Source organism: Bombus pyrosoma, linkage group LG6 (assembly GCF_014825855.1).
Source record: "Bombus pyrosoma isolate SC7728 linkage group LG6, ASM1482585v1, whole genome shotgun sequence".
In the NCBI taxonomy this organism is placed as follows: Eukaryota; Metazoa; Arthropoda; class Insecta; order Hymenoptera; family Apidae; genus Bombus; species Bombus pyrosoma.
In genome coordinates this window covers 16,341,540-16,368,232 of record NC_057775.1, presented here as the reverse complement: position 1 = coordinate 16,368,232, position 26,693 = coordinate 16,341,540, and the positions used below count along the sequence as shown (strand labels likewise).

Genomic DNA, 26,693 nt, shown 5'->3' with positions numbered 1-26,693 from the left:
TACCTACTTAAAATGCACTAGCTTTCTGTTGATCGGAAAGGGAACTCGATTATTTAAAGCGCGAAAATATATTTTATTGTACGTAACTATTTTTTCATTTTTCAAAATGTATTAAAACAGTTAAACATCTCTATGTTTCTGCCTTTGAAGTAAAGTAATATTATGCAAAACGTTGAAAAATAATGATTCGACGTTTCATATTGAATGAGAAAATACAAAGTTGGTTAAAATATACATACAAAAATATAATAAAATTTTTCTCGAATGTTTCGAAATGACAGATGAAACATTTTATCTGAGAAACAGCAGTATAGTATAATATTTCGATAAAACTAAAATCCAATTTTCGTATCATTCATTTCTAGTTTCTTTTCGTTATTCATAAATCATTATCAATCATACTTAATTTCATACGTTTTCTCGTGTCGAAACTACGTATCACAGCTTATCATTCCAAACGCTAAATACGATGATATTGTTCAGCAGGATATCTGGTCGAAACGAGTCGATGTGCATTCACAAAAACTTGAACCGTCACCGGTGATTTCATCGTCAGTTTCGCGCTTCCTCAACGGCTAAAATGTTCACAAATGTATAGCGATGCCGCCGAAAGGCAATAAAGACGGTCATAAACGCAACGCTTTGCTGCCAATTGCACAGCACAGTTTCGTCCACGTTCAGATTATCGTCAACATATCGCGTCTAAACCGTTTCTAAATACGTTCGGTAACAGTTTCCGAAGTCTCATTGCCGGTAATGGGCTCGATGAAAGCGCGAATACAGTATCCTCGCAGTGAATTGTCATAAAAAGACAAAAATTGAACGAAATCTAACTCTATTCTGCAGTTTATCGACATATTTTTTCCCTTTCACGATTTTCGAATAAAATGTTTTCCAGACATCTCTGGAAAATTTTATTTAAAATATCTTGATGAGTTCGGTAAATGAATGTCATTTCATTTAATGAAATAAATAATCAATCGGAGCATTGAAAAGATCGAACGCCAGCCGGCCATGTTTGAGTGAAACTCTCGTCATTAACGTTTAAACGCTTCGATCAATTGAAACCAATCCGGTGTGAAAGTGTCTATGGTTGATAAAAATTGACAGCGCGCTTCGCTCAATTATTTAAGTTAATGAATATCCTCGACTGACAGCCTGTGAACATTCGAGTGTTAATTTCGCCGATAATGATAACGCGAAAATCGATATTTTTTTTTTCACATGATCCGCTGCGTCATTATTTTGATAGACCAATGTGGCAGAATTGCGTTTCAATTACATTGAGCTTTGTTGGAATTTTTATACACGTGGAAAAATTTAAATATCAAATATAATGAAAATTTCTTTAATGTATTCTACGTTATCGCCATTCTAGTGTAGTCGATAAATTACGCTCAATGACAGAATATACGTAATGTGATTGGCAATAACTTCACTTATTTATTTGTTAAGTGATCTTTAAAAAAGTACATTATAATCTAATTAAATACAATATTAACCCTGAACATCAGATCATTTCATGAACCATTTTATCATGTTGCTTAATTACTTACGTATCTTGAATTCGGTTCTTCAGCCGAATTTAATCATCCTCCAAGGATTAAAATGACAAAGGAGCTTTGAAAGTTCTCAGAAATACAGCAAATATTATACTTTCTGTTCTTCCTGTTCCGAAACAGCTACCTAGTGTTTAAAAACTTTTAAAACTTCAACAGGACAGCTGCCATTAATCAAAACATCTCTGATCACGAATCACGCGCAAGCATTCCTGCTAACAGCAGGCCAACAAAAACTTCACTTTTGAAGCCTGATCAAGCCGGCGCACTTTTTGCTTGCCTCTATCACCGAGTCGATCGGCATTGTCCTCTTCAAACAGCCGCTCTATATTTAATCTCCTCGGTAAAGAGCCATCAGATGCGCTTTCTCACGACCTTTTTATCATGGCGGAGATGCACGCGTTCTCGTGTTGTAAAACGTGCGATCGTTCACGCGGTAAACTTTCATCGGGAAAGTTGAATGATCGATAGATGACGCGACTCTGTCTCAAAGGTTCCCAGGATGACGTCACAGGGGAAACAGATCCAAACGGCGATGACGTCGCGGACTACGAGCGTAGAAGTCAGCCGTGACGACGTCAATGAGTGAGAGGGTAGAAAGCGTATAGACAGGGTGCATAACTCCCTTGGAGAGAGTTAGTAGTTGCACGTAATTATTCAAACTCAGGGGATAGCTTGAAGTTCAGGTTGCTCTATTGATCGGGCAATGGTCGAACAGACGCGGTTGAAACGTAAGTTTTGACCGCGTTGCGCCGGCTGGCTTTCTCTTATTGCTAACCTTATTAAATGTAACCGAATCATCGCCACGGATTTTGATCTAAATTTGTTCGCGGTTGATGGACGCGGGATTCTTTTCAGTCTACAAAAGACTGTAATATTCCTTGTTGCCTTGAAACAGACCCGTGGCTTCGATCGATTTACCACGTTTAAATGATACCAGATTTCGAATCGTTGCCTTTATTTGTCCTCTTATGATACACGGTATATGGACACGGATGTCGTACGTTTTATTTTTTGAAGTGCTGTGTTATTTTATTATTATTGCGTATTATTAAAGAGTATACTTTTGCTGAACATAATTTCATCTATGCAATTGGCAGCACGAGGTAAGAAATTGTAACATTTAAGTAGGCATTTTTTATTTGCTTTTATTATACACGTATATAAAATGCTACTGCTTTAGATACGAATCTTCAATGGTATTTTTCGAACAATTCTCACTGACGCAAAGGTAACAAAATATAAACCATTTGAATTTAAAAATCTTCCAAGTTTCGTAAATGTATATAATATTAGTTCGGAAAATTGTAAATGGATTTATTTAACTTTTAATAAGCGTTTATACTATCGAAAGACTTTTAAGAGTAATAAAGAATAAAATATACTTACCATAAAATCCCATATGCGTGTCACGTCTCGTAACGAAAGAAAACAGAACATCCGGACAATCCAAGATTCCGTACGCGTCATTTATTATGCAAAAGACAATGGACTTCTCATAAGGGTATACGTGAATAAATAGCACATACGAATCCATCGTTTATTAAAGCAAAACTTTATTATAGCAATAGTGAACAATGGATAACTATTAAAGATTTTTAACATGTTTTTTTTTTTGATAAAAATAGCGATTGGATGTTTAGGTTTAAGTATTAGGTGAATATCTAAAGGGTCTCTTACCGTACGAAGTTGTTCGAACAAAAAGAAGTGTCTACAGTCGTGTGTTTAACGATGACAATCGCGCGAACGCGTAGATACGTGTGAATTTTCCATTGGTGGCGCAAGTGCAGCGTGAATCCAAAGAAAATATCGATAAAATTAAAAAACTAACAAACTACCCCAACGATCTTTTATCTCGTGCTAATTAAATGATAAAAATTGACAGTCACGATCGAATATATATCGAAAGTATATAAAATAATATTAATATATAAATAATATATCTAGTTAATACGTAAAAGAGTAAAGCGTCCAAATTTCTCGGAGCTCGTTCGTACACGAAATTGTCGCGACATACGCGTCAGTTCGTGCCAACCAACGCGCAAACAGTAGAAAATTTAATCGATAGCAGAGAAAGCGCGTGCAACGTCCGTTTTCCTCCGATAGGGAAGAAAACCGAATAATAGCCTTAATTACGTTACATGCACCATTGCCATTCGAACAGAATGTTTCGAACGGGTATCAACGCACGAACTCGAATGACTATTCGATAGAAAGCGAAGGAACTTTCGAAACGAGCCGAGACGCAGGCCACGCCTCTTTTGATCTAAAATAAATTTCTTCGCTCGTAAAATAAAAGAGATTCTCGGATTCACGATGTACTTTGGTCCGACTCTATTTTCTACCCTTGATCGCTGTAGTCGAGAGGGACGAGCGCTATACAAAAAATAAAAAGGAAAGAAACTCGTACAAACGGTAGAAAAGTTACAGAACGAAAGAGGATAAAAATAGGGAGGAAATAAAATCGAATGGCAAGGACGGTAAAAATAATAACGATGATGATGATGAGAAACAAGTTACACAGTGGCGAAATGATGAATCTCACGCAGCATTCTCTCTTACTCTCGTTCTTTCTCTCGCAGAATTTCTCTGTCGCAATCGGTGGAGATTGTCGTCGAAACGATGTCAACACGGAAACTTTACGAAAAGACAATCGATGACGCGCAAAATGTAAAAAGATATGGGATATCGGATGGTGTGTGAAATCAGGAATAAAAGAAAAGGTTCACGAGCGTGGTCATGTGTGATAAATTCGCTTACAAAATGTTTGCAGAGAGGCGATGAATGAAGCACGTTAAAAAAATGTCGGTTCGGTAGATCACCCTCCCACCCCACGTTCACCAGAAAATAAAAACCGTTTCCGTACAGAAATCTAGAGAACCTAAGACAGTCGTCGGCTAGTCCTAATGATATATTTGAATTAGTCGTTACCGGCTATCCTACTCTCCTCCTTATATCATAGTAATAAGTCATCGTAATTAAGTGTTTCATTTAGGGCATTCGCATTCTTCCATCATTCTTCCTCTCTTGCATTTTCTCACTCTCGCTTTCATGTATCTCGAGTAACTGTCGTCACGGAGACGTCTTCTCGTACAGCGTACACTAAATCGAGCTATAACCTATCTTTGCTGACACGATTGTCGCCACTGGATCAGATCGATCGGAGTTCCATAAACGCGATGGTCCCCAAGCCATTTTCACTTCGAAACCGTTGATTCACACGTTAAATAACCGAACCGCATCTTCTTATTCTTACAATCAGCCGATCGATCAATTTACGAGAACGCCAATCTCGATTCCCAGACGAAAATGAGCTCTTCTATCTCCGGTCAGTATACTCCTTCTATCTTCATCTGCTTCCATCGCGATCCAGCCGCCACGATCGTGTCTACGCAATATACAGTACTCCGATAATATTACAAATAATATATCTAACAACGTTATGTTCATCTTAGATTGCTTTCCGTGATCACGCCGACTCGTTCTACGGAGTCTGAATGTGCACTCGTCGAGGGCTCGAACTAGGATCATTCGCGGCAACGGATCGTTTAAATTGGCGTTTCATCGCTCGATCGTTTTATCGATCGCGCCCGCTTTTCTTCCTCGCTGGCCGTCGACGCGTACACGAGAGACTCGTGGTTCAAGATTATTGTGTACCTTAGTAATCCTCTGCGTCTTTGTCCTGTTTTCAGTTCCGCTTTCTCTAATATTACGCTCTCTTACTACTCTCTTATGCTCTTTTACTGCTCCCCTCTGTTATTCGTCTTTTATTATTTCCCCTCTTTTTCTCTTTTTAAATAGCTTTTCATAGAGGTACGATATAGGTAAGTTACTATTATTCTTTGCGTATCGCTTCGTCACGACACACACGCGTCTTGATACAGTCTCCCTTTCATTCTGTCTTCGTTATTCGTCATTTAGATTCTCGTTAGCCCTCGCCATCCACTCACACATCGCGTCGATTACTTTGGAATATTCTAACTATAGCTGAAATATTCTCATTGCCAGTCAGTTTCGTTCTAGAGTCGACGCGAAACGTTTCCGTGAATGATCCTCGAGAATTACAAGTAGACGAACCCGAAGAGAAAAATTTCTTTTCTCCGATCGTCTCCGAAGGCAACTCTTGAACTCACGATCCGCGATTATAGGACACAGTCTAAGGTATTTCTCCGTTCATCATCTTATTTGCTCGAAAATTAAGTCCTTAACCTTACGACATAATACTATTCAATACTTGTTTGAAGCTCATAATAAGTACATATTTGAAGATTAAATTACCGATTATTGTATTAACCTTACGCTTCTACCACCTTTCCTCTCCCTTCTTCATATACATTTATATCTCTTCATTCTCTCTCTTTCTTCTCGTGCTTATCAAGCACTCGTTCACGCTATATCACGCATACATTCGTTTTCTCATACTATATCTGACAGTGTACCTTTGTATGCCGTCGACGCGATAGATACAGAACAGAAAATCGTCGAACACGGCGTTCCAAACCTCTGTACAAGAATAACTAACGGTTCACGCGCGTCGAGTCTACCTCCGATTGGCCCGCGGTCCTCGTGACTTCCGGTTGAAGTTAAAGCTTCACACACGGCGAGGAGAAAATGACGCGCGGGTCACGAACGGCCGCGACGTGAACCTCTCAACAATACGAACGTTTATGTACAAACTTAAGGGCAAGAGCGAAACTATCACCGATACATCGGTGTTTTTTCTCTTTTTATTCTTTTTCTTCACCTCTTTTTCTTCTTCTTCTTCTTCTTCGCTTGTCTACATTATTATACTTATTATTTCATTTATCGTTCACCGTATCTCATTTTGCAGCATTTCGATCGTCGTCCTTCGTCTCTGAGGGAACTCCGGTCCGTGCATACGCGCGCGCGCTCACACACACACCCACACATACATACATACACACAAAACGAGAGGTGTCACCACCTCGCTACGATCTATATTTTATAGCCTACGTATGTATACTAGCGATGGCGAACTGGGTCTTCAGGAAACAGCGACCGTTCCACGAATTGTTTAATACAGCACCGATAAGCATCCATCTCCGTCGGTAGAAGCAATTGTGATCGTCGAGAAGTTTGTATCAAAGAGTTTAAACGGTTAAAATGGTAAAGATGGCAAATAAATGGCAAATGTCAGAAAAATAGAAAATGATTTTTCTTTAACCGTAAAAAAAAAAGATGTGAATTCCATGCTTGATACGGCGTTAAGGTTCTGGAATAATTTAATTTAGTTACAAGGACTAGAATTATCTGAATAATAATTCGATAATTTTATTAGTTAATAAATAATAGATCTCAATTCTGAGCTAATATCTCTTATTCATACCGAACATTTTCATTTTTGACGCTTACATCGTTTACCATTTCAAGTTCTCGATTACTTCCGACGATCCGAGTATCTACGTTTAAAATATTATACGATAAACTAATGCTATGTGTAATATACTATAAAGGATTAAAATATTAAATTATCACGGAAAAATCGTACGAAATAAGAACTAGTGGAGATGAAAGGAAAACTTGCGGAGAACAGAGAACGCTATTATTCCTCGCGTCTACGATTGTATCGTTCCGAAGAGAATTTTTATAAAAATACCATGCACTATGACGATCCTATTTACATACGGACGTTCCCGGACCGGAAGAGAAACGACTTTATACGTTTAATCGAACAGCGGGAAACCTAAACGCGCTTCGCCACGGACATACATGGAAATATTAGAACAAGACCGATAAATCGTCGATCAATGTTACTTAATCGAACGACGCGATCGAACGAACGGAAAACGAACAAGAGAACGTATTGCTCGCCGACATTTGTCTTGCTGTCGAAGCTGCTTGCTGCTCGAAACGAGACATCCGTGTTCACGAGCGCGTGGATTTCGAAACTGTCTCGAACCGATCGTCTGTCCGATTGACCCGCGATTTACGTCGATTTGCTGAACGATTTAAGCTCGATCGAGACCCGATTCAATCTTGCGAAAATCGTCGAGCAAAAACAGAATTATTCTACTCCTAGGCTCGGAGACATATACGAGAATCTGTTTGAATCTTTGGCATCCAAAAAGATAAGTACTCGAGGAAATTCGAGTAAACGTAGAAGTTGGATGCAGATAGATTCGTGTGATAAATCTGCGTGTATTTCTATCCAAGTATACAAGTATGTGTTTGTCTTTTGTGTGTGTGTATGTTTATATAGGTTTGAAGAACGTATAGTGAATATGAGGATGACAGGCCTTATTACCGATCTCCAATACGCGTCAGACGCACCTACGTAGCACCTTTAGAGTTCTCGTGAATGATTATGGTAACAGTGATATCGTTGAGTGATTAGGATGGCTGTGAATACGGGCTCGATTATAGCGATATGGATGGAATTGTCTTGGTTAGCATTTTGGTAATTTAGAATCATACGAAGGAAAAGAGAACGATCGATTAAAATCTTAACACAATTCCAAACACTTATATTTATAAATGTTAATAAATTAGGCTAATTAGATTGTCATCGAATTTTCTCTAGTCTGGTTTTATAGCTTTTTCCTAAATATCGAATTTTAAGTCCGACATTAAAGATTTTCGATTAAAATTTAAATACATGAGTTCGTGATTCATGAAATTATTGGAAGAATACTTAAATCCGGTAAACCCATACAATTTCTTTCTGCACGTTTAAAATTCAACAATTGTCATATTCATAAAACTAAGTAACTGACTTTCCTTTCTCATTGTCTCCAAGATATTATATCCGAATACTGACAAAACTCGAGAAATGTTGATATCAAAGACATTTCAATAGAATCGCGACGAAAGAACCCAAAAACTACAATGCTATAACTATGATCTATGGAGCGAGGAACAGAATCGCATCGATCGATCGATGCATCTACGCTATAAAAAAGAAAAAAGGTGAAAACAAGTTGAGAACGAATGTTTCGTCGAGTAAGGGTGATGAAAGGAATCGTGCGAGTCGAAGACAAAGGCGGCGGTGCACGTCGCGAAAACTGTTGATATGAAGAAGCTAACAAGCTAATAATAAGTCGAGGTGATCGCGCGCGCGCCACCTACGTGGTAGCCGATTAATAATCTCATGTGTAACTTTGCGTGACGTTTCGAAAACGCATCGACGTTATGTCGCGTTCTCTCCCTGGACGCGTTCCATTCTTTTCCATTCTCTCCCAATTTCATTTTCTTCATTAGCAAATCGATATACAACTTACATACAAGATTGTGTCGATCCTGACTCGTTATCTTTGACTCGTTAAAACTACACTGAAGCTCGACCTTATGGTATTTATTTTCTCTCTTCTCTTTTCGATCTCGTCGTCGCTTTTTACTCTCGATTGTTTGCTCCTGTAACCTCCTAATTCTCGATAGAGCGACCAACCTCTCTCTCTCTCTCTCTCTCTCTCTCTCTCTCTCTTTCTTTCTCTCTCTCTCTCTTTCTCTCGTCTCGTCTCGTTCGTATCACAGATCTAAGGAAACAGGAGGATTGATTTCCGGTTTCTAAACGCGTTACTTCGCGGACGGACGCCTCGATTCGAGCTGCGTTTTCGTGATCACCGATCAACCTCCGCCACCACGGACGATCAATCTCGACGATCTCTTCTAATGACCCTTCCCTGACCTTGTATCTTCCTCGCTCGAGGAACCGATCCACGGCGTGAGAAAGCTTAGGAACCGTGTGTGTATCAGCGTGCGCAGTCCACGTGTATTATTGTTGCCCTTCCGGCCGAGTTATTCCTATCGTCGTTCGCGTTTAAGGCGCACTTTCTCTCGAGACGATCCTGGAATCGCGTTCTTCTTGACCGCGTCGCGTGTCATTTATTTCTACACGGAGTTAATGAAATGTATTCGTGGAGAGGGTTGCCCATTGAAAACGAAACCGGATCCTTGACAGTGCTCCACCGTACACGTTCATTATGACATTATGGCAATATAGAATGTAAATGATACTATGATTAATGTAACAATGACGAGCGATCGTGCGATGAACACTGCGCGTTGCGGACAGCCTCGTTACACCGATTGGTTACAAGTAACCTCGAAATATCGATATTTCTGTGAATATTTCTCTCTTTCGTATGAATATTTCTGTTTCGTAGGGATATTATCTTTTTATTTATCTCGCAGTAACTTGGAAGTTGAGCGAAAGACACGTTCCGGGCGGGTGACGAGGCCAATCAGAACGAGGCTCGTTCGAACGATCGAAGACGAACGTCACTGTGAATGTGATGAAAATGTACTTGTACTTCGGACGTTTGACTTGCCGGGTATTTGCTGCGGATGTATTTTCGTGGCTTTCACTTGGACGAAAAATCGTCAGCGGCAAGAAAGACAAAGGCAGTGGTGTAACCGGTCAGAAGGTGAGTGAGGCTCGTCCAACCGATCGAGGATGGATGTCGCGGTGAACATGATGCTCGCGTTTCGGACATTCGACTTGCCGGTTCTTTTGATACGGACGCGTTTCGTGGCTTTCACTTGGACGAAAGATCGTCGGCAGCAAGAAGGACAAAGGCAGTGGTGTAACCGGTCAGAAGGAGAGTGAGCCTCGTCCAACTGATCGTGGATGGACCGCGATTCTTCGGCAAGACGCTCGCGCGTGGCAGTATGTCGGGATCTCGGCTCGACGAGGGCTCCAATGATCGGCTCCATCAGACTAAGGGGGTGCCGTACACCTCGTTCGTGTGTAAATTTTGATTGCTGTCGTTTTGCCTCGATGCGCATTGCTATAACAGAGAAAATGGTGGGGATCCTCAAGCAGGCGATAAGTTGAACGTTACGTAATAGTTGAGAGATAAATATATTTAAGTTTTTTCCAAAATGAATAAAAACAAATTATACGATTGGATCAAAGAATCTATTATTTGGATTCTATTGTGCAAATAATGATATTAATAAATTGATGAATAAGAAATTGTAGCATATCTTAGTTATAGACTTTTGTAGTGCAAAGAGTTTTTACAATTTTGTAATTTTATATCGATTGGGGCAATCAGTTTGTTTATTATTTGAAGCATATCTTTATATATTCTTGATTGTGAGATCGAAAGCGTAACAATGCATTTAAAAACACAAAGGTATTTCGAAGAAAGTTGTCTTGCGTAACTATAATTCTAATAGCTTTCCCATAGCTCACTTTCTGTGAGAAATATTTGAAATGGTGACACATTGTACGTAATTCATAGGGCGACTATTCTATAACATAAGTAATTTTTCCTGTTTACTTTTTTTATTTCAAATTACAATCACATTTATTTCAATTACATCAAATTACACTCTGTAACGTTTATCTTCGCATTTATGCAAAAAGGAAAGGGAAACCTCTGACGAATATCGTATTTCCTTTTCGATAGAACGGACATACGTATGAAAGACCTTTGGTAGTTTTTATCTTCAATTTGTATTGCATTATACAAAGCTCTTTAGATCGTAGCCATGTGCAGTAAAGGAAAAGAATTCTCGCGTGAAAAGTAAACATTAGCTTGCTACGAAGCTTTTGTTTTTTCAAGGATGAATTCAATTTTCTAAGGAACTTCGCATTCGGAGTTAGATTACATATTTGCCGGCGTTATATCAAACGATTTCTTCTTGCAAACCACGCGTCTTCTTTATAAAACTTTTCAGATTTGTTACCAGCAGTATATATAAACAATCACACTCACAAACGAAACGAATTAATGACATTGACTTCTCGAGAAGCAAAGAATACAAAATTGCTAAAGCCACGAATAAAAGTACAGAAATAAAAAAGTCCTTGCTGACAGGATCATAGAAGATTATAAAAAGAATATTTTCATTCATATTTCATCAAAGGTTTCCACGTTCGATCGCAAGCATCAACATAAATATATTCGTGGGATCAAAGCATGTCGACTTACCGCTTGCTTCCTTTCCCAACTCTTCATGGCCGACTTGTATTTCTCGAATTCGTGACACCAATCCGAGTATATCTTCTGATAGTCGTTTGACTTGGCTGGCGCAGAGCATCTGTATGCGTCCACTGTGATGTTGTACGAGCAGAGGAGCGAACCACCGAGCCAACAATCGTATCTTCCGGCGTCTTGCTCGTTCACGCCAACGATCACCAGGCCCTTCTCGGACGTCTCGATGAACTTGTCCCCCCCAGCACCGTACTTGTAGGCTATCTGATACCTGCCTTTCTCCTTGCTGTAGTGGTACCACCTGACTTCCTGATTCGCCAGCACTTCCGGCATCTTGACGAAGCAACCGAGATGCACCGACTGGCCCCAGGTGACTACGAGCTTCCGTTTACCCACGCTACTGTCGCAAACGTCTGCCGTACTGTTTGACACGTCCTGGAGAAGTCTGTAAAACAATGAAAATACGATCATAAGCATAGTGCTTCGTATTATTCATGTTTTTGTTGTCAAACTTTATTATTTATTAGCATTTCCAACTTTGTTCACGTGGGCTACTAATATTCGGAACAGTCTATAAGCAGATGAATTTCTATGAATGAAGTATTTTTTGTATAGACAGTTAGGCTAGTAAAAGATATTAAATTATAAAAAAGCTCCATTTCAGAAGAAACACGTAAACAATAAACATCGTTGCTTGATCTCTACCAAACATGAGAGCGCATATAATTCAGATGCCAGGCTACTTCTTAGCTTCCACAAAACGAATTGAGATAAAACATATTCTTCTATTCCCCCTCCCCCCCTCGGGCAGTAAGCGATACAGCAGAAAAAAGTCCATCAAAATCCGCTCGATAGTTTTTACGTGATACGAGTACAAGCGGACAAAGAAACGGACAGGGAAAAATTGTAAAAATTATTTTCTTGGACTCCAAAGCTTATGAGCTGTTCCTAAATGATTGCTTTGTTTGTTTTTATCCAATGTATATACTATACAATCCTCCTACTGTTTTATTATATATATATTATATATTATATACATTAACATTAAGACTGTCAAAATACTCGAAACAATCAATTCATAAATTGTATAGAAATTTTATAGATTGAACTTAGATCCTTGAGGATTTCAATAATTTTTCTGTAAAGTAGTTTTCTGAAAAGATAGAGATTTATTCCCTTTCGTATTATATCTGTTCTTCATTCCAATTTCTTCGATACAAGCTTAACAGTTCTTTTTAACATTATTTCTCACAAATTTTGAAACATTCGTGAAATATATTAAATTCGTTGTTATTAGGGAGAAAAATAATTTCCTATTAATATGAGTCGAGTATCATCCATTATGAACGGAGATAAAACAAAACTTTGCATTATATGTTATAACAAATGTATGTATCGTTAAATATATAACCGATCGGAGAGATGGAACGGACTGTATTCAAAAGGATTTAAGCGGGTTATGGAAATTTCAGAAAGGAAAACAGTGGAGTCGGGGCAATGTTCGTTCGAATTTATTAAACTGGACCAACTTAACTAGGTCATTCTGTTCATGGAAGTTCACCGTGAAATGTTGGATATTGAAAACATGATAATGTTTAACTCTAGAAAAGTACTAATCGAACTACATTTATTCTTCTACGTATTATCCTTGTACCATTTGTTACCTACGCTTTAACTACCTCTCGGTATAAAATATAATAAATTTGTAGGATAATAAACTCGTCAAATATAACAGTCAGCATTTATAAAATAATAATGTTTGCACAATAATAATTTTTGTCAGCGTCTTATTTCTACCATTTCATATATTTCTCATGTACAGCCAAGATCTATTATTGTGTTCTTTAAAATTATTATGCGTTCAAAAAATCGACGTTCTAATTTGAATCGCATTTTTTGTAATAAATATGATAAAATATAAACTCGAAATTTTTGTATAAATATACCGACAAAGGTGATAAACCTGCTGTGATCTTCGAATTTTTATGTAACGACCTGACTCTTATCTTCACGACTAAAGGAGCTGTAACTCTTTAGACGATCGATATATATTGTCAATACAATGTTGAGAACTCTGAAATATCGTCTGATTAATGTTCCTTAAGAAGACTTCTACTCTGTTAAGAAAATCTTCACTATAAAGACGAAACAGGAACGCGTATATATAACAATTCTTTCATGTTTTGCTTAAACTTGAGATATTTTCCAATATTGAAAAATGTACAGTGCATCGAAGATGACCGAAAGAACGCAATAACGTTAACGTAGAACACTTGCAAAAATCTTGACTGCCATTACAGAATACGTCGAAACCTAGGTATTAAGTATAATATAAGATAATATCTCTAATTCCATTTCTGGATATAATTCTTAAAGGGTATAACAATAAATTTTTATTGGATTTCAAACTCGAATTCTCTTTCCAATTACATTACATCGTTAGATCTAATCGCATTGGACCCAATGCCATTTTTGGAACTTCGAATAACGATAAAGCAATACACTCACCCAGGTTCGTAAGGTTTGCACGTGTTCGTGTCCTTGTCCCAGCCGCAGTAAGGATCGTGAACGCAGCGGAGACAATTGTCGTATCTACGGGTGCACATCACCAGGTCGATTTGTTTTATTCGATGGTCGGAAGCGACGTAAAGAGCCTTATGTTCCTTCGAAATTTCCATCGCCTGAATCGGTTCGCCTGGCGTCACGTCAAAAACATCCAACAGAATAGATTGCGAATCGCCATTATTGTCTATCCATTGAACAACTTTATGTACACGTCCGTCACCTGTAACAAACGAGAATAACGCGTTCACAAATACAATTAAGACAGACAACGTTCTATTAAATTTACAGCATAAATTCATCGTGAAAACATTACCTTTGTCGATTAACAAATTTTTATGTTACAGAATTTCTATCACGTGGATAATTAATGACAGTCTAGAGCAAAATACAAAAGAAGATTAAAGTGCAGAAGATTGAAATACACAAGTGTTACTTTTCTATAATTAATGCGTTTTATATCGCAAATACCATCGATAACGTAAAAAATATCAAAGGCAATGATTTCAAGAGGCAAAGAGATATTTTTTCCAATCGATTTCATCAAAGACTCATTTTGACCTGGCTCAGGATTTCAAAAAAGATCAAAATGTTAAGAATTAGGTGTAACTGCTATATTTCCATAAAGTTTCATTAAAAGTTAATCTTCGTACAGCGCGAAACATGTTAAATATTCTGAAGTAACTGTTTCACCTGGAATTAAATTACTGACAAGACTCTTGCACCTTTCTGAACTCCGATCCTATTGAAAGAAGCGCTTCCTTCTCTACAGATTTTTGTTTTATTCTTGATACGTACCGCGATGATAGAAAGTAATTTGTTTCGTTCGTGCAATTTGAAGATCCTGATATTAAACGATAATGGAAGTTGCAACGTGTAATTAGTCACGGAGTTATGTCGTGTTTTTGTAACTTGTTTCTTGTACAGTTTGCAAATGTACACGAGACTTCTGATTATATTAGTTTTTAGCGGTAATAGACACTAGACAGTTGACTGTGAGACGAGAGCTGCGATTGCGATAGCAGATTGTACGAGTCAACTGCAAGAACTTTGAAGTTCGCTCATGATTATCTTGCCGAGTTTCTCAACGACAAATCGGCCAACGGATATCAGCGCAAAACGCGCTCCAACCTAGCTACGAGTCCCGAATTAAATTTCTTATCGCAATTTCCCGATTTAAAGTTTAATCCTGACACGATGAAAAATGTAAGTTATGAAACTACCGCAGCAAGTCGCTATAAACAAAAATGCTACAACTGGAAAAACAGCTTCGATATATATATATATATATATTGGGGTTCATAAATCTCTAGATATTTTGTTTAGAATAATGATAAATTAATTTTATACTCGGAAAATAGAGTTGACAGTTATTAACGGTTTGATAGAAGAAATAAAGTTCTATTGTATTTTTATTAATATCTTGTTTAAAATTATAAAGTATCGAGTCTAAAGTTCATAGTACAGTATTTATTCAAATTATTATAATAATACGTAATATATAGGAAGCATAAATACAGCAAATATAAAAAAATATAAGAAAATGTTAATTACAAACGAGATAAGATTCATCAATTTCGAAATGAAAATCAATTAATCGTTGAGCAGAACATATAATCATAGCAAATCGACGAAATGTATAATCCTTTAACGTATGAAATTAATACTCACTGGATCCTGCATAGTAGACCGTATAATCCAAATCGAGTCCAACGAAATCGATTCGTAGTTTATCCACGACCAGCCGTGTGAGCATCACGTCGCGTTTATAAAAGACAGGTTTTTCGTTCTCGTGTGATATGGCCGAGTCCATCAAGGGATGAGATCGAATGAAGTTCAGCACCGTGTCCGGGAACGATTCAGTGTCGTTCACACATTGACCGGGTCGCGGTTCAGGAACTTTGTTGGAAAGCACCGGAAGCCAAGCGCTGCTGCTCGTCGCCTGTTCTTTGAATTTTCCACGGAACGCCTCTTGAATCGCGTCGATATGGAACGAGCAAATCGCCGAACCCATCAATCCGTTCGTCGACGTGGTAAAAGTACCGTAAAAGTGGGTGTCATCGCCGGGCACTTTGTAGATGCTCTCTGCAAATATACAAAATACGAGCAAATATTAATTTCCTGATAAACAAATGTTATTAGACAGCAAGTGCAAGATTCGGTGGATAAATAAAACATATTTTTTCCAAAAACAAGATAAGCTCAGAAAACTATATATTATACAATTCATATTTATGTAGAGGATCTCATTACGAGTTTCTAATAATTTGTCAATACATGTAACTTGTTTCAATTTACAAGCGGGCTGATTCTATTACTAAAATTTATTGATAATTCGACCACAAATTAAGAATTTTATTCTTCGCAACCTCTTAAATAATTATATTATTCTTTGGTTGAAGTTTGCAGCATTGCAAGTACCTGAATTTTGAAACATCACGTTCAAAAAATTAAACTTTAAAGCACGAATAATATAAAGGGATTTTTCAATGCATATGAAAATTATAAATTTTAAAATACATAGGACGCGACAAACAGATATAAAAATTTAAGCAAGTAATATATATATGTGTGGTGTGTGTGTAAGTATGTATATATAAAGATACATTCAAAAAAATGTCATGTTAAAAAAATGGTTATAAAAGCATTCTTTAACTTGTTTAATTAGTTAAGCTCGAATAATGATGTTGAATAAAAACTTACGTATTTCGTTGAAGTAAAATGGAAATTCACCAGGTATCGAACAATTCAGCCTAGCTTTCAAATAAGTCGACCAGTTTTGCGACAAGATATTTTTGCCACCGGTGTCCCTTTTGCAAACTCTCGCCACGCGGGAATACACGCTTTTGCCGCAATTTATGTATTCCACCGCCGTCTCGCGAAAGAAGAAGAATACGTGGCTGCCGATGTCGTAAGATCCCACGAAATTAGGTTCTGAAACAGTCACAAAGAATAACAGTTATTCGATCAAGAAAACTCGGTTTTCCGCAGATTCTGGCAAAAGTTTGACAAAGTTCGATATTGCGTTGAAGAAACGAGGTTGCAAAATTCAATTCCAAGAAGTCTTTAATCTTACAGAAATGTTTATTATCTTCTATTTCAAATTTTCACTTTTACAATAGAGCTTTTACTTGAGAAATAAAATTTTCCATAGATGTAAAATGTTTAAAATAATAGACTAAAATCAGTTTGCGATGCCATTATTCCGTATATTAAAGCGAAATCGCAGAATTATGTTTAACGTTCAATAAGTATTTCTTGACAAATCTAATACGAGTCGAACGTCGGTTCCCAGTCGTGGTGAAATTTATGGAAATACCAAGCAGAGCGTAAAAATGAAGTGGAATTTCGTGTCAGATCCAGAGAAACAGTAATTTCGACGGAGACTACCAGGCGCGCTAGGATTCTATCGTTGATGAAATTCCACTCGAAGATTTCCGCCGAACGATTTGCTCTTTAAACACCGTCGAGCAAATTAGGATGCAAATCTCTTACGATGGTCGGCATTCTTTTGGTTCTGTTAAAAATCAACATTGCGAAAGTCATGCAACTGAAACATTTCTCGCGTTTGTAGAAATTACGGGAAGTTACTTAAAAATATCAATTTCGTATAATTTACAATTGCAATTGCAATTCGCGGTATTATATGACACAATTTTTTATAATACAAACATAAAATTATTAAAGCTATAGAATGATAACAATACTAAATGTTAAGCGTAACTCTAAATTAAAAATAAAAGTCGACCATTATTTTATTGCGTTCGAAATATACAATGATCGTAATCCTAAGAAATCTTCGACATTCGAGGTAATTTAGCTCTCAATTGCGACCACAAAAGTTAACTTTGGTAGCGTTGATATTTTACTTAACATGGCATATTGGACGATTCACGTTGATGTTCCATTGGAGGATATCGCCATGGGCGCTCGTTAGAGAAACAAAAGTTCAACCACAAGAAATTACGCGAAAGGGTTACGAGTGAGGAAACGATCATGGAAGCTCTCGAAAAACTTCGAAATTCAAGGAACAGGCGGAACAATGAGAAAAACTATAAAACAAACGTCCGAGGAGCTGGAGTTACGACGCGGTGAGCTAAGTTTTACACCCGAAGGAGGAACGACTTTTCTAGTTTTCATTTTGCACCAAGATGAAGCGACCAACTTGAAACGCATGCTTAACAAGCATCCACTTATCGTTTTTACGATCTACAATCGTAAAACCGTTTAACGGTACGCTCGTTACTATAGTTCGAGCATCGATAATTTTGCGGATTTTCCTAGCTAACGAAAACAAGATTTTCCTATGTAAACTGTGAAGTTCCATACGAAGACCACGATAAATGAACATGATAAGTGACATTGTTTGTGTTGTATAGAAAAGCAATTTCAAAATTCAGTATGTTATAAAGCAATTCCGCGTCAAGATTATTTTTCCATTTGATTTTCGTACGAAATATGCGTTTTCGTCACTTTCCCGTATATCTAAAAAATATTAACAAACTAACGTAAAGACTAAACTAGTGTTATTTATTACTTGCAAAACATCGTAGATTTGTCATCTATTTTAAACAAGCTCGGAATATTTCTTTTTAGCTACCAAATGATATAAAAGTCACACAATCCATTGTATAAATGCATTTATATTATTTTTGCTCGTACCAAACACAAATAAATATGAGAATAAAAATAGATAAATAACTGTTAACTTTTCCTGCTATAAACTTCATAAATCAATATCACAATGATAATAAAACAAGAACATACGTACATCAGCTAGTATCTTATAATCGCCGGAATTCTCTTCATCCATTTCATCCACGATGGTCGCCCCACCCCCTCAAAAAAGAGCAACCCTCGCAAAATATCAGCGACGATCTCGTAAATTTACCGAAAAATATCTAGGGGAATCCCGAACGAGCCGGCGTCGTCCGCCCACGCGTCGAATTTTATTCCTCGATCAATTAGCCGTGTATTCGAGTCACGCCTCCCTAATTGCCCGTTCACCAACCGAAGCGATTTCACGCGATATCGGCGAGTAGTTTACCGTGGAACGTCGTGGAAAAACATCGATGCCGGCCGATGCCACGAGCGGCGTACAGACGGAAATCGAATTTTTTCCACCGCGTTTAAATCGCACCGCGCGCCAGCACTGAAGGCTCGCGCTCACTCTCTCTCTCTCTCTTTCTCTCTCTCTCTCTGTCGATTTTACATTATGCGATGGCGCACGGAGCGGAGAGGCCGCAATCTCTTTCACAGTTCACCGATTAAATCGATTGTCTGACGCTTCGCCGCTGGAAGTTTGATATATTGAGGCACGGAAGTCGGAGAGAGAGAGGAGGGACGAGATGGGAAACGCGACAAGATAAAAGAAGAGAAGGAGATAGTAGAGACGAGGAGAAACACGGCGGCTGGGACAGGAAAAAGGAAATGTCTCGATTCGAGAGAAACACGGCGGGACCGACGAGTTTTGATTGGACTCCTCTCGTCGAGGTGAAACGGTATTGTAGAAGAGCAGACGCGGAAAACGCTCTAGCCACGGCACTCTCGATTTCGCGCCGCGAGAGAAATAATGAAATCACCCTTGGGGCTAGTTTCATAAAGTTTACAAGTAGCGCGGAGAGACGTCATCTCTCACGCGGCCAAATATGAAATTCTATTTTCCGCGGCTCGGCCGCATCCATGCTGCCCATTAGAGACGACATCTCGTTAATAAATACGCCAAATTACTCGCGACCGGTTAATATTTGCGAACTTGCACTTCTCTTCCTACCAAACCTTAACCTGCGACGATGTTTCCGTGGAGTTTCCAAATTCGCGTCAGCCTTTTCCTGTAACCTTTCTGGCCCTTCTTCACGCTTGGAGCCAAGTTTCGAGGAAGTTTGTATTAATTTAACAGACTTGACCGACGATAAACGCAGTTTCACCGGAGTAATTGAATGCGATGTTTAGGACCGATTTCTGATGTTAATTGTGTTGCGTGGAAGAAACTGAAACAGGCATTGTGGAGCGAATGGATTGAAGAAAGAGTAAGGATAGATTATGCAAATCATACGCGTTCGTGTATTTTAAGTGGAATACCTCAACCATTGCCTGACGCGCGCAATAACCTGTTAACTCTGTTGAGCATTTAAATACATTTCCTTTAGATTCGAATTTCATTTGAATGAGATATTAGCAAGATAGGAAGTAGTATCGATTCAATTTATAAATTGTGCCACTCGGCTGGAGAAGGGCGGATTGCACAAATATTCTATTGCTCCTTTAACACTAGAACTACCAATAGTTAACACGAAGCTATTTCTACCAAAACCAGCCAAAATGACTGATCTTTAAAAAATACGTAATAATAGAATATTTTTATATTTATTGATTTGTTACTTTCTTACAGAAGCAATTCCATGTTATGTAGTACATTTCTGGTATTAATAATCCATCTGGGGCTATCATCCCTAAATGAGGATTGACACGTTTATAAAATTGTAGACCTAATCATTTTAACTACTGTGGTATTTATAGTGTCAGTATGTAGCGGTCTAGCGATCGATCCGAATTTTCCTGATAACTGATATCATCATATTGAATGATACGCAGTAAAAATTTAAAAAACGGGAAGTTCTACAAAATGAGAAAACTGGTTAATTATGGTTCGATAAACAGATGGCAGGACCCTTTTACACTTTGATAAGTACCAGTCATTTCGACTGATATTGGTATAAGTAGCCCTAACACAAAATTATTTTCAGTTTGAATACATAAAAAACAAAATAAAACTCATTAAATTATTCTTTTAGTCATCGTTGCAAAAGTCATTACATCATTGCGGAAAAAGATATAACATGAAGTAGGAATTTTAAAATAAAATTGTAAAACCAGTCAATTTGACTGGTGTGGTGGTTCTAGCGTTAAATAAAAGGAAAGTTTAGTTTGTACTCTAATTTTTAATTCTTCTCCCATTGGTACGGATTGCGAATTATTTATTTAGCTACATTTCCTTAGTCGGAGTCATTTTTCATCTGATTGTGTTCTTCTCACCATTAAATAATTTTACAAGTTTGAAATATTTTTAATATACGTGATTTCTCGTTTCAATTTTACGCTACAAAACATTGAATGTCTTTCTGTTCGATCTTTCTGAAACAAAAGTAGTGTTAAAAATGTAAGTGGAATTCCGTTTATTTGTACAAAATTATAATCAGCGTCTAATTAAGTAAACTCTCGGTGGTTGAATTCATTTATCTGCGCGTGAATTTCTATTATATAAACGGAAAATCATAGATAGTGACGAGAACTTCTGTTACATGAGCTCTGATTGTACGTATAAACTACTTGTTCCCCGGCAAATTCGTATTATTCAATCTACTTCGTTTTGTCTCCAAATGAATTTTTATAAATCAATGTAGTTACTAATCATTCAACGTAATCGTTACTCTAAATAGAATAATAAACGAACGAAAGCACGATGGTCGGACAGGGAAAATTCATAATATAATATAAAATGCCGCGCGAGCCATTTTCATTTAATTAAACAATCATTGTATGCGAAAGATTAATAAATCCACGGCCGCTGTTCCTCTACAGAACGTTCAGTTTCGTTAGAAACACACAAATGAACGCGACCAAGAACTCGGCATTCTTCGTAGCGTTGCGGGCACGACAGCGTCCCGTAGAAGGAAACAAATGACCGAGAAGCATCGGATCGTCGTTTGACACAGGCAAGGATCCGTGAAAGTGGTCGGTCGATTATTCAGGACTCGTTAAGCTCTATCCCAGCCAGCCACCGCTCTTTTTACCTCAGCCACCCGGTGTGTTCCAGTGCTTCCGTTCACAGAACGCGCGATCCTTTATCCACCCCTGCTCGCACCCGCAAATCGCATCGATCTTCATTCCACATACTTTACCGCGTACGCACGAACGAGACGCTGGAGAATCGAAGGGGTGAGAGGATCAGAGAGAGAGGAAGAGAGAGGAAGAGAGGTTGGAAACAGAGGAGCGTACAAGCAGCGGAGCACGTGAACCTATCCGTCTCTCGGGTCTCTCTCCTGCATTTAATCAACGCCTCTGTTAATAGACAAACTCGATGCGGGGAAATGGCTCTTGATGGTAACAGTGCTGGCCTTGAAAGCGAGGGCAAAAGAGCATGAGGGACGAGAGGAAAGGTGAAAGGGTACCGCCTTCAAATTAAACGACGAAACAAACGGCTAATCATGCATCCCGCTAGTAGCTGATGCGAAGAGGGGACGAGAAGGGCTAGGAAGATACAAAGTGGGGTCGACGCCGTCGTTCTCCTTCACTTTGTGTTACTCCTTTCGTTTCTCGCGACCCTTTTGAAATCCAACAGTCGGAGAGACGAAGGGGTAAAGCAAGGTCGAACGTTACCAGCACGCTTCGCATGAAAACGACACCCTAATGAGAAATATAAGGTAAACTACTGGTCCGAGATGCTATTATTTCGCGTGGCAAACGCGAAACTCGCCGCAGTTCACCGCCACAGAATTATCGTAGACAAGATACACGGGACGAAGTTGAAATTAATTGATAACTCCGCTCGAGATTTATGATCCGGTTCCAACTACGGTTGTAAGAAATACGTTCGCGGCACGCGGTGCGAATGAAATTGTTTCGCCACTGTCTACGTGACTATTCTCCTTCGAAGGACTATTCTTCGCGAACACGGAGACGCGGTGGTTTGTCGCTGTTTTCACGCCTGCTTTTACTTTCGAGCATGCGTTTTCGCTTACAGACGAGGAAGAAGAAGCGAGGATTCGTTCGTTACGTTCGAGGATTCTGCGTGTACATAGTTTGATTAATAGCGCAACAAGCGGGACAATTCTAATAAATTTCTAGTTTTTGCAGTTGTTACAAAAGACTTTGAAATTATACTTTGAGTTATTTTTCAAATTCTTACATAATTTCGTTGGTTACCGATAATTACATGGATATCGATTTACCCAATTTATTGCTTATAAGAATCTTTCTAAATGATCGGAGCATCGCATTGTGTACACATTTTTGTTTCAATTGTGTCAAACTATTGTTCCTGTTCGTTTAATGTAAAATTGTTTGTAAGATTCTTCGATGGTAGAACATATAAAACATGACAGAACATAAAGAAGTGTGTTCAATCTTATAACGTATATTTTAAGCTTGCAATTGCAAATTATAAATGCGAATTTTAAAATAACACGTGCATCCAAGGAATACATTAAAATCATTGCCTAACAATATCGAGTATCCTTTAAATTGCAAAGGGTACCTTTGCGCCTTTCCAATATTTTCCCAAACAAGCAGCATCGTTAATATCACTCCGTTATTACACACTTACGCAATTACCGCGGTGCCGACATTACAGAAGGTAATCACAATCAAACGAACCAAACAAACGTAATTCAAACAAATCAAAGCTGTTCGAACGCGTTTGAATCTGATTACCGCATTCCGCGATCCGATACCCGGAACACGTTCTAATCTACATTTTCCAATTTCAACCCCCTCTCTCGAATTCCAACTGGTGTTTCGTTCGGTAACGAAAAATCCAACGAATCGCAATAATCCCGGCTCTCTCACCCCTCTCCGATTCAACGACCTAGCTAAAACTGATTAAAGATCGGAATACAGAGCCGATGGTAAAAAGGGAGTTTCTCTGCGGCATCGACGCGAGAAAATGTTCTCTTCTTTCGGAGAAAGCCTGCCACCGGCGAACATTTAGTCGAAGAAAAACCAGTGGTCGGGTGTTATTTTATTACCCCGTCGATTTTTAGAACCGACACCCTCGCTCCAAAGCCCGACTGTATACTAGCTGGTCGCGTTACCCTTCGAACCGCTTTCTATATCTTTCCCTTGCCACGACGACAACCTTCTTTACACAGTTTGCCGTGGAAAAGCGTGGAGCACGCTCAAAAGACGGAAATGTCAGTCCCTTCGACCCTTTTCGGAGAACAGACGCCGCGGTATCGGCTTTATACGCAACTATTTAAGCGAGGTTATACGCGTTTCTTGCAACGTTCAGGCTTCGCTTCAAAGGATCTTGGGTCCTGTAACGAGGGGCTCATTTTTCTCTTTCAGTTTCTTCCTTTCTTGTCTTTTTTTTCTTCTTCTCCTTTCGTTGTTCCGCATATTTCCAACGGGAAATCCGCGTTCAGATTGTAATGAAAGTTTCTTTGTCGATGGTGCGAGCCGTAACAAGCGCCTTAAGTGGTGAACGCTGACTTCTATCGCGTCTGGCGAGCACACTGGGAATCGATGAATATTCAGTATGGGTGAGAAATTGATGTTTTCAATTTTATACTCTCTGTTGGATAGAGTCCCGTTGGCCGGATTCATGGCAAGGTCGTTAGAGATAGCGATCTTTCATTAAAACTTGTGGGTGGAGAAAAGGTTGAGAATATTATGTCTGGTTTACACTCGGTAGACTCTTGTGGAATGATATACTTAATAGCGAAAATTTGAAGCGTCTAATATCTCTACGTCAAATATTTCTACGAGTATTTCTTTATGTAAATTATTCAAGAAATTTCGGTTTCGTGTGGTAAGAAAGTATACTACAAACTTGGAATGTTAAGAAGATGATAGGAACAAGATTTTGCATAAATATTAAAAGCAGAGAAGTATGCTCTAAAATATAATATTGTAAAAGATGAGTTACAATGCGATATGGTAGATTAACTGATGAATTTCGACGAATAAATCAGGATACAATAGGATAAAACTTAAATAAGATAGAATAATCAATAATTAGATTCAAATACTTAAAAGTTCAAGCTGTATTATTTTGAAAGACAATCAAAATTAATCTTCAAGCAACTAACAGTCAGCGTTTATCGTCACAGTAATTAGCTGTCAATCACCAGTTAGTAAGGATCAATTAAAGCACGTTAAGCTAGTTAAGCTCCGGAATTCGAGGAGCTTACCGCTCTATTTCCGTGATAGAGGATTATTAACCGATGTTGCATTATACATGAAAATCTATCGGTTCTTTTATATTTACCAACAATAAAGCAAGCAAAGTAAAGACGGCCAAAAAAGTTTATCCTCGCAGAAATAATAGATTAAATTCGAACAAATTATCCTCGAAAATAATTAGAATTCAATAAGACTTATTTCAGCTCTCTTAATTGCTATAAATTTGTTTTAAATGCCTTAAAGAATCAGTTCTGGATTAGTTACATGATTCTTTGAAAAGATACAGATCTTTGTTGTTTTAATACGAAGTATATTATCCTTCTTAGTTACAATATATTATATAGCATTCTGAAGTATCCGAGAGAACTTACCTTTTTTACGATCTTTGTATTTCATCTTTCAATGTAAAATATTTGATCATCGTTTCATGACAATCTGTGCAATATAAGTTTGACTTGAAAGGTAAAAAATACAAGCAACTTCAAATAGTTCAATATGTTTCGAAAAATGAACAAATGTTAGGTGTCTTGGCCAAGAAAGGCATTATAGAAAGTCGACAAAAATGATTTCTATAATATTGCTCGATAATAATTCTGCAACTCGAAAATTCGATGGAAAAGAAAATCTTCTCTGTTAGCTGACTCTCATCACAGAAACCGATACCTTCAAATCCCTATCCCGATAACACGGTTTCAAATTTACAGTATTATTACGACGATTTCATCTCGTTAGGCTCTACCAGTCGGTATAAAAGTTCCGGTAAGGTGGAGCACTAATTTTCCGCGGATATTGCCTCGTTTCAGACTAAGAAGAAGACGAAGAAGAAGAAGTAAAAGAAATTGCTGTGCAGAAGGGCACTTACTGTCCAGCCATTTCGAGTCGTACTTCAGCGTCCTCTTGAAGCTGAACGCTCTGCGACCGGTGGTTAAATTGTACAGATCCGTACGGAAGATTACGGTATCGGCTTTCGTGAATTCGGCGTTGGTTCCGGAATAAAGAGCTGGCAGGTCCCCAGGATTGCCCTTTTCCACCCACACCGCCGTCGAATTGTCCGCAGGATCGTAAGGACACTTCGCTATGCCCATTCCCACGCCAGGGACGAATTCGTGGCGAGGCAAATGGGTTAGATTGCTCTGCAACAGATATTCACATTGGATACACAAAGGCAAACGATAATGTTCACTTATGTTGTTGTCGCGTTTCGCATTGTTTGAATTTTAAAACGTTTAGTAGAATTCCTAAGAACGAAGTGAAAAGATAGTATCGTGCTGGTAGTTCAGCTTCTTTCGTTTCTATTTTGTGTGAACACTAACACTCGTGTAATCGCGAAGAATGCTTATGATTAAATAACGAATGTATTAGTTTCTATGTATTTTGTAGAATAACAAACGTTAGAATAAGAAAACGAAGAAGTAAAAATCTCTGAATCCTAAAATTCTAATATCTAAGGTTTTTGAATATTAGCTATAATACTACGATTCTTAATTTTTCAACCCTCCTTTAAATGTTAATGATATAGAAATTAAACGTCACAGATAGATATAACATATTAATAATGATACCTTGTCAGACAAAAAATTAACGCGGTCGATAATAAATGGCGTATCGAAGAAAAATAGCTGTACAGGTGACGGAAATTTCGGGGCTAAAATAACACGTTCCTACGCAAAAGCTGTACGTTACTGTAGGAAACTCTATTACACGCACGGGAGTCGTAATCTTCGACAAAGCGAGACCAATATATTCTTTAACTTCATTACACGGGTAC

General features: G+C 38.2%; 1 protein-coding gene across 4 annotated transcripts in view; it reads right to left on the bottom strand.

The window, feature by feature from the left end:
* Positions 1 to 3,101: 3,101 nt before the first annotated feature.
* The window catches only part of LOC122568153 (semaphorin-2A), a 558,514-nt gene continuing 534,922 nt past the window's right edge, over positions 3,102 to 26,693 (bottom strand). For all 4 annotated transcript variants that reach the window (XM_043727557.1, XM_043727556.1, XM_043727558.1 and 1 more), the window contains 6 exons: positions 25,788 to 26,058; positions 16,727 to 16,957; positions 15,695 to 16,108; positions 13,970 to 14,246; positions 11,459 to 11,906; positions 3,102 to 10,306 (listed from right to left, as the gene is read on the bottom strand). In XM_043727557.1, the coding sequence (XP_043583492.1) occupies positions 10,232 to 10,306; positions 11,459 to 11,906; positions 13,970 to 14,246; positions 15,695 to 16,108; positions 16,727 to 16,957; positions 25,788 to 26,058 (1,716 nt within the window). In that variant the 3' untranslated portion in view covers positions 3,102 to 10,231. The remainder of the gene's footprint in view (positions 10,307 to 11,458; positions 11,907 to 13,969; positions 14,247 to 15,694; positions 16,109 to 16,726; positions 16,958 to 25,787; positions 26,059 to 26,693) is intronic.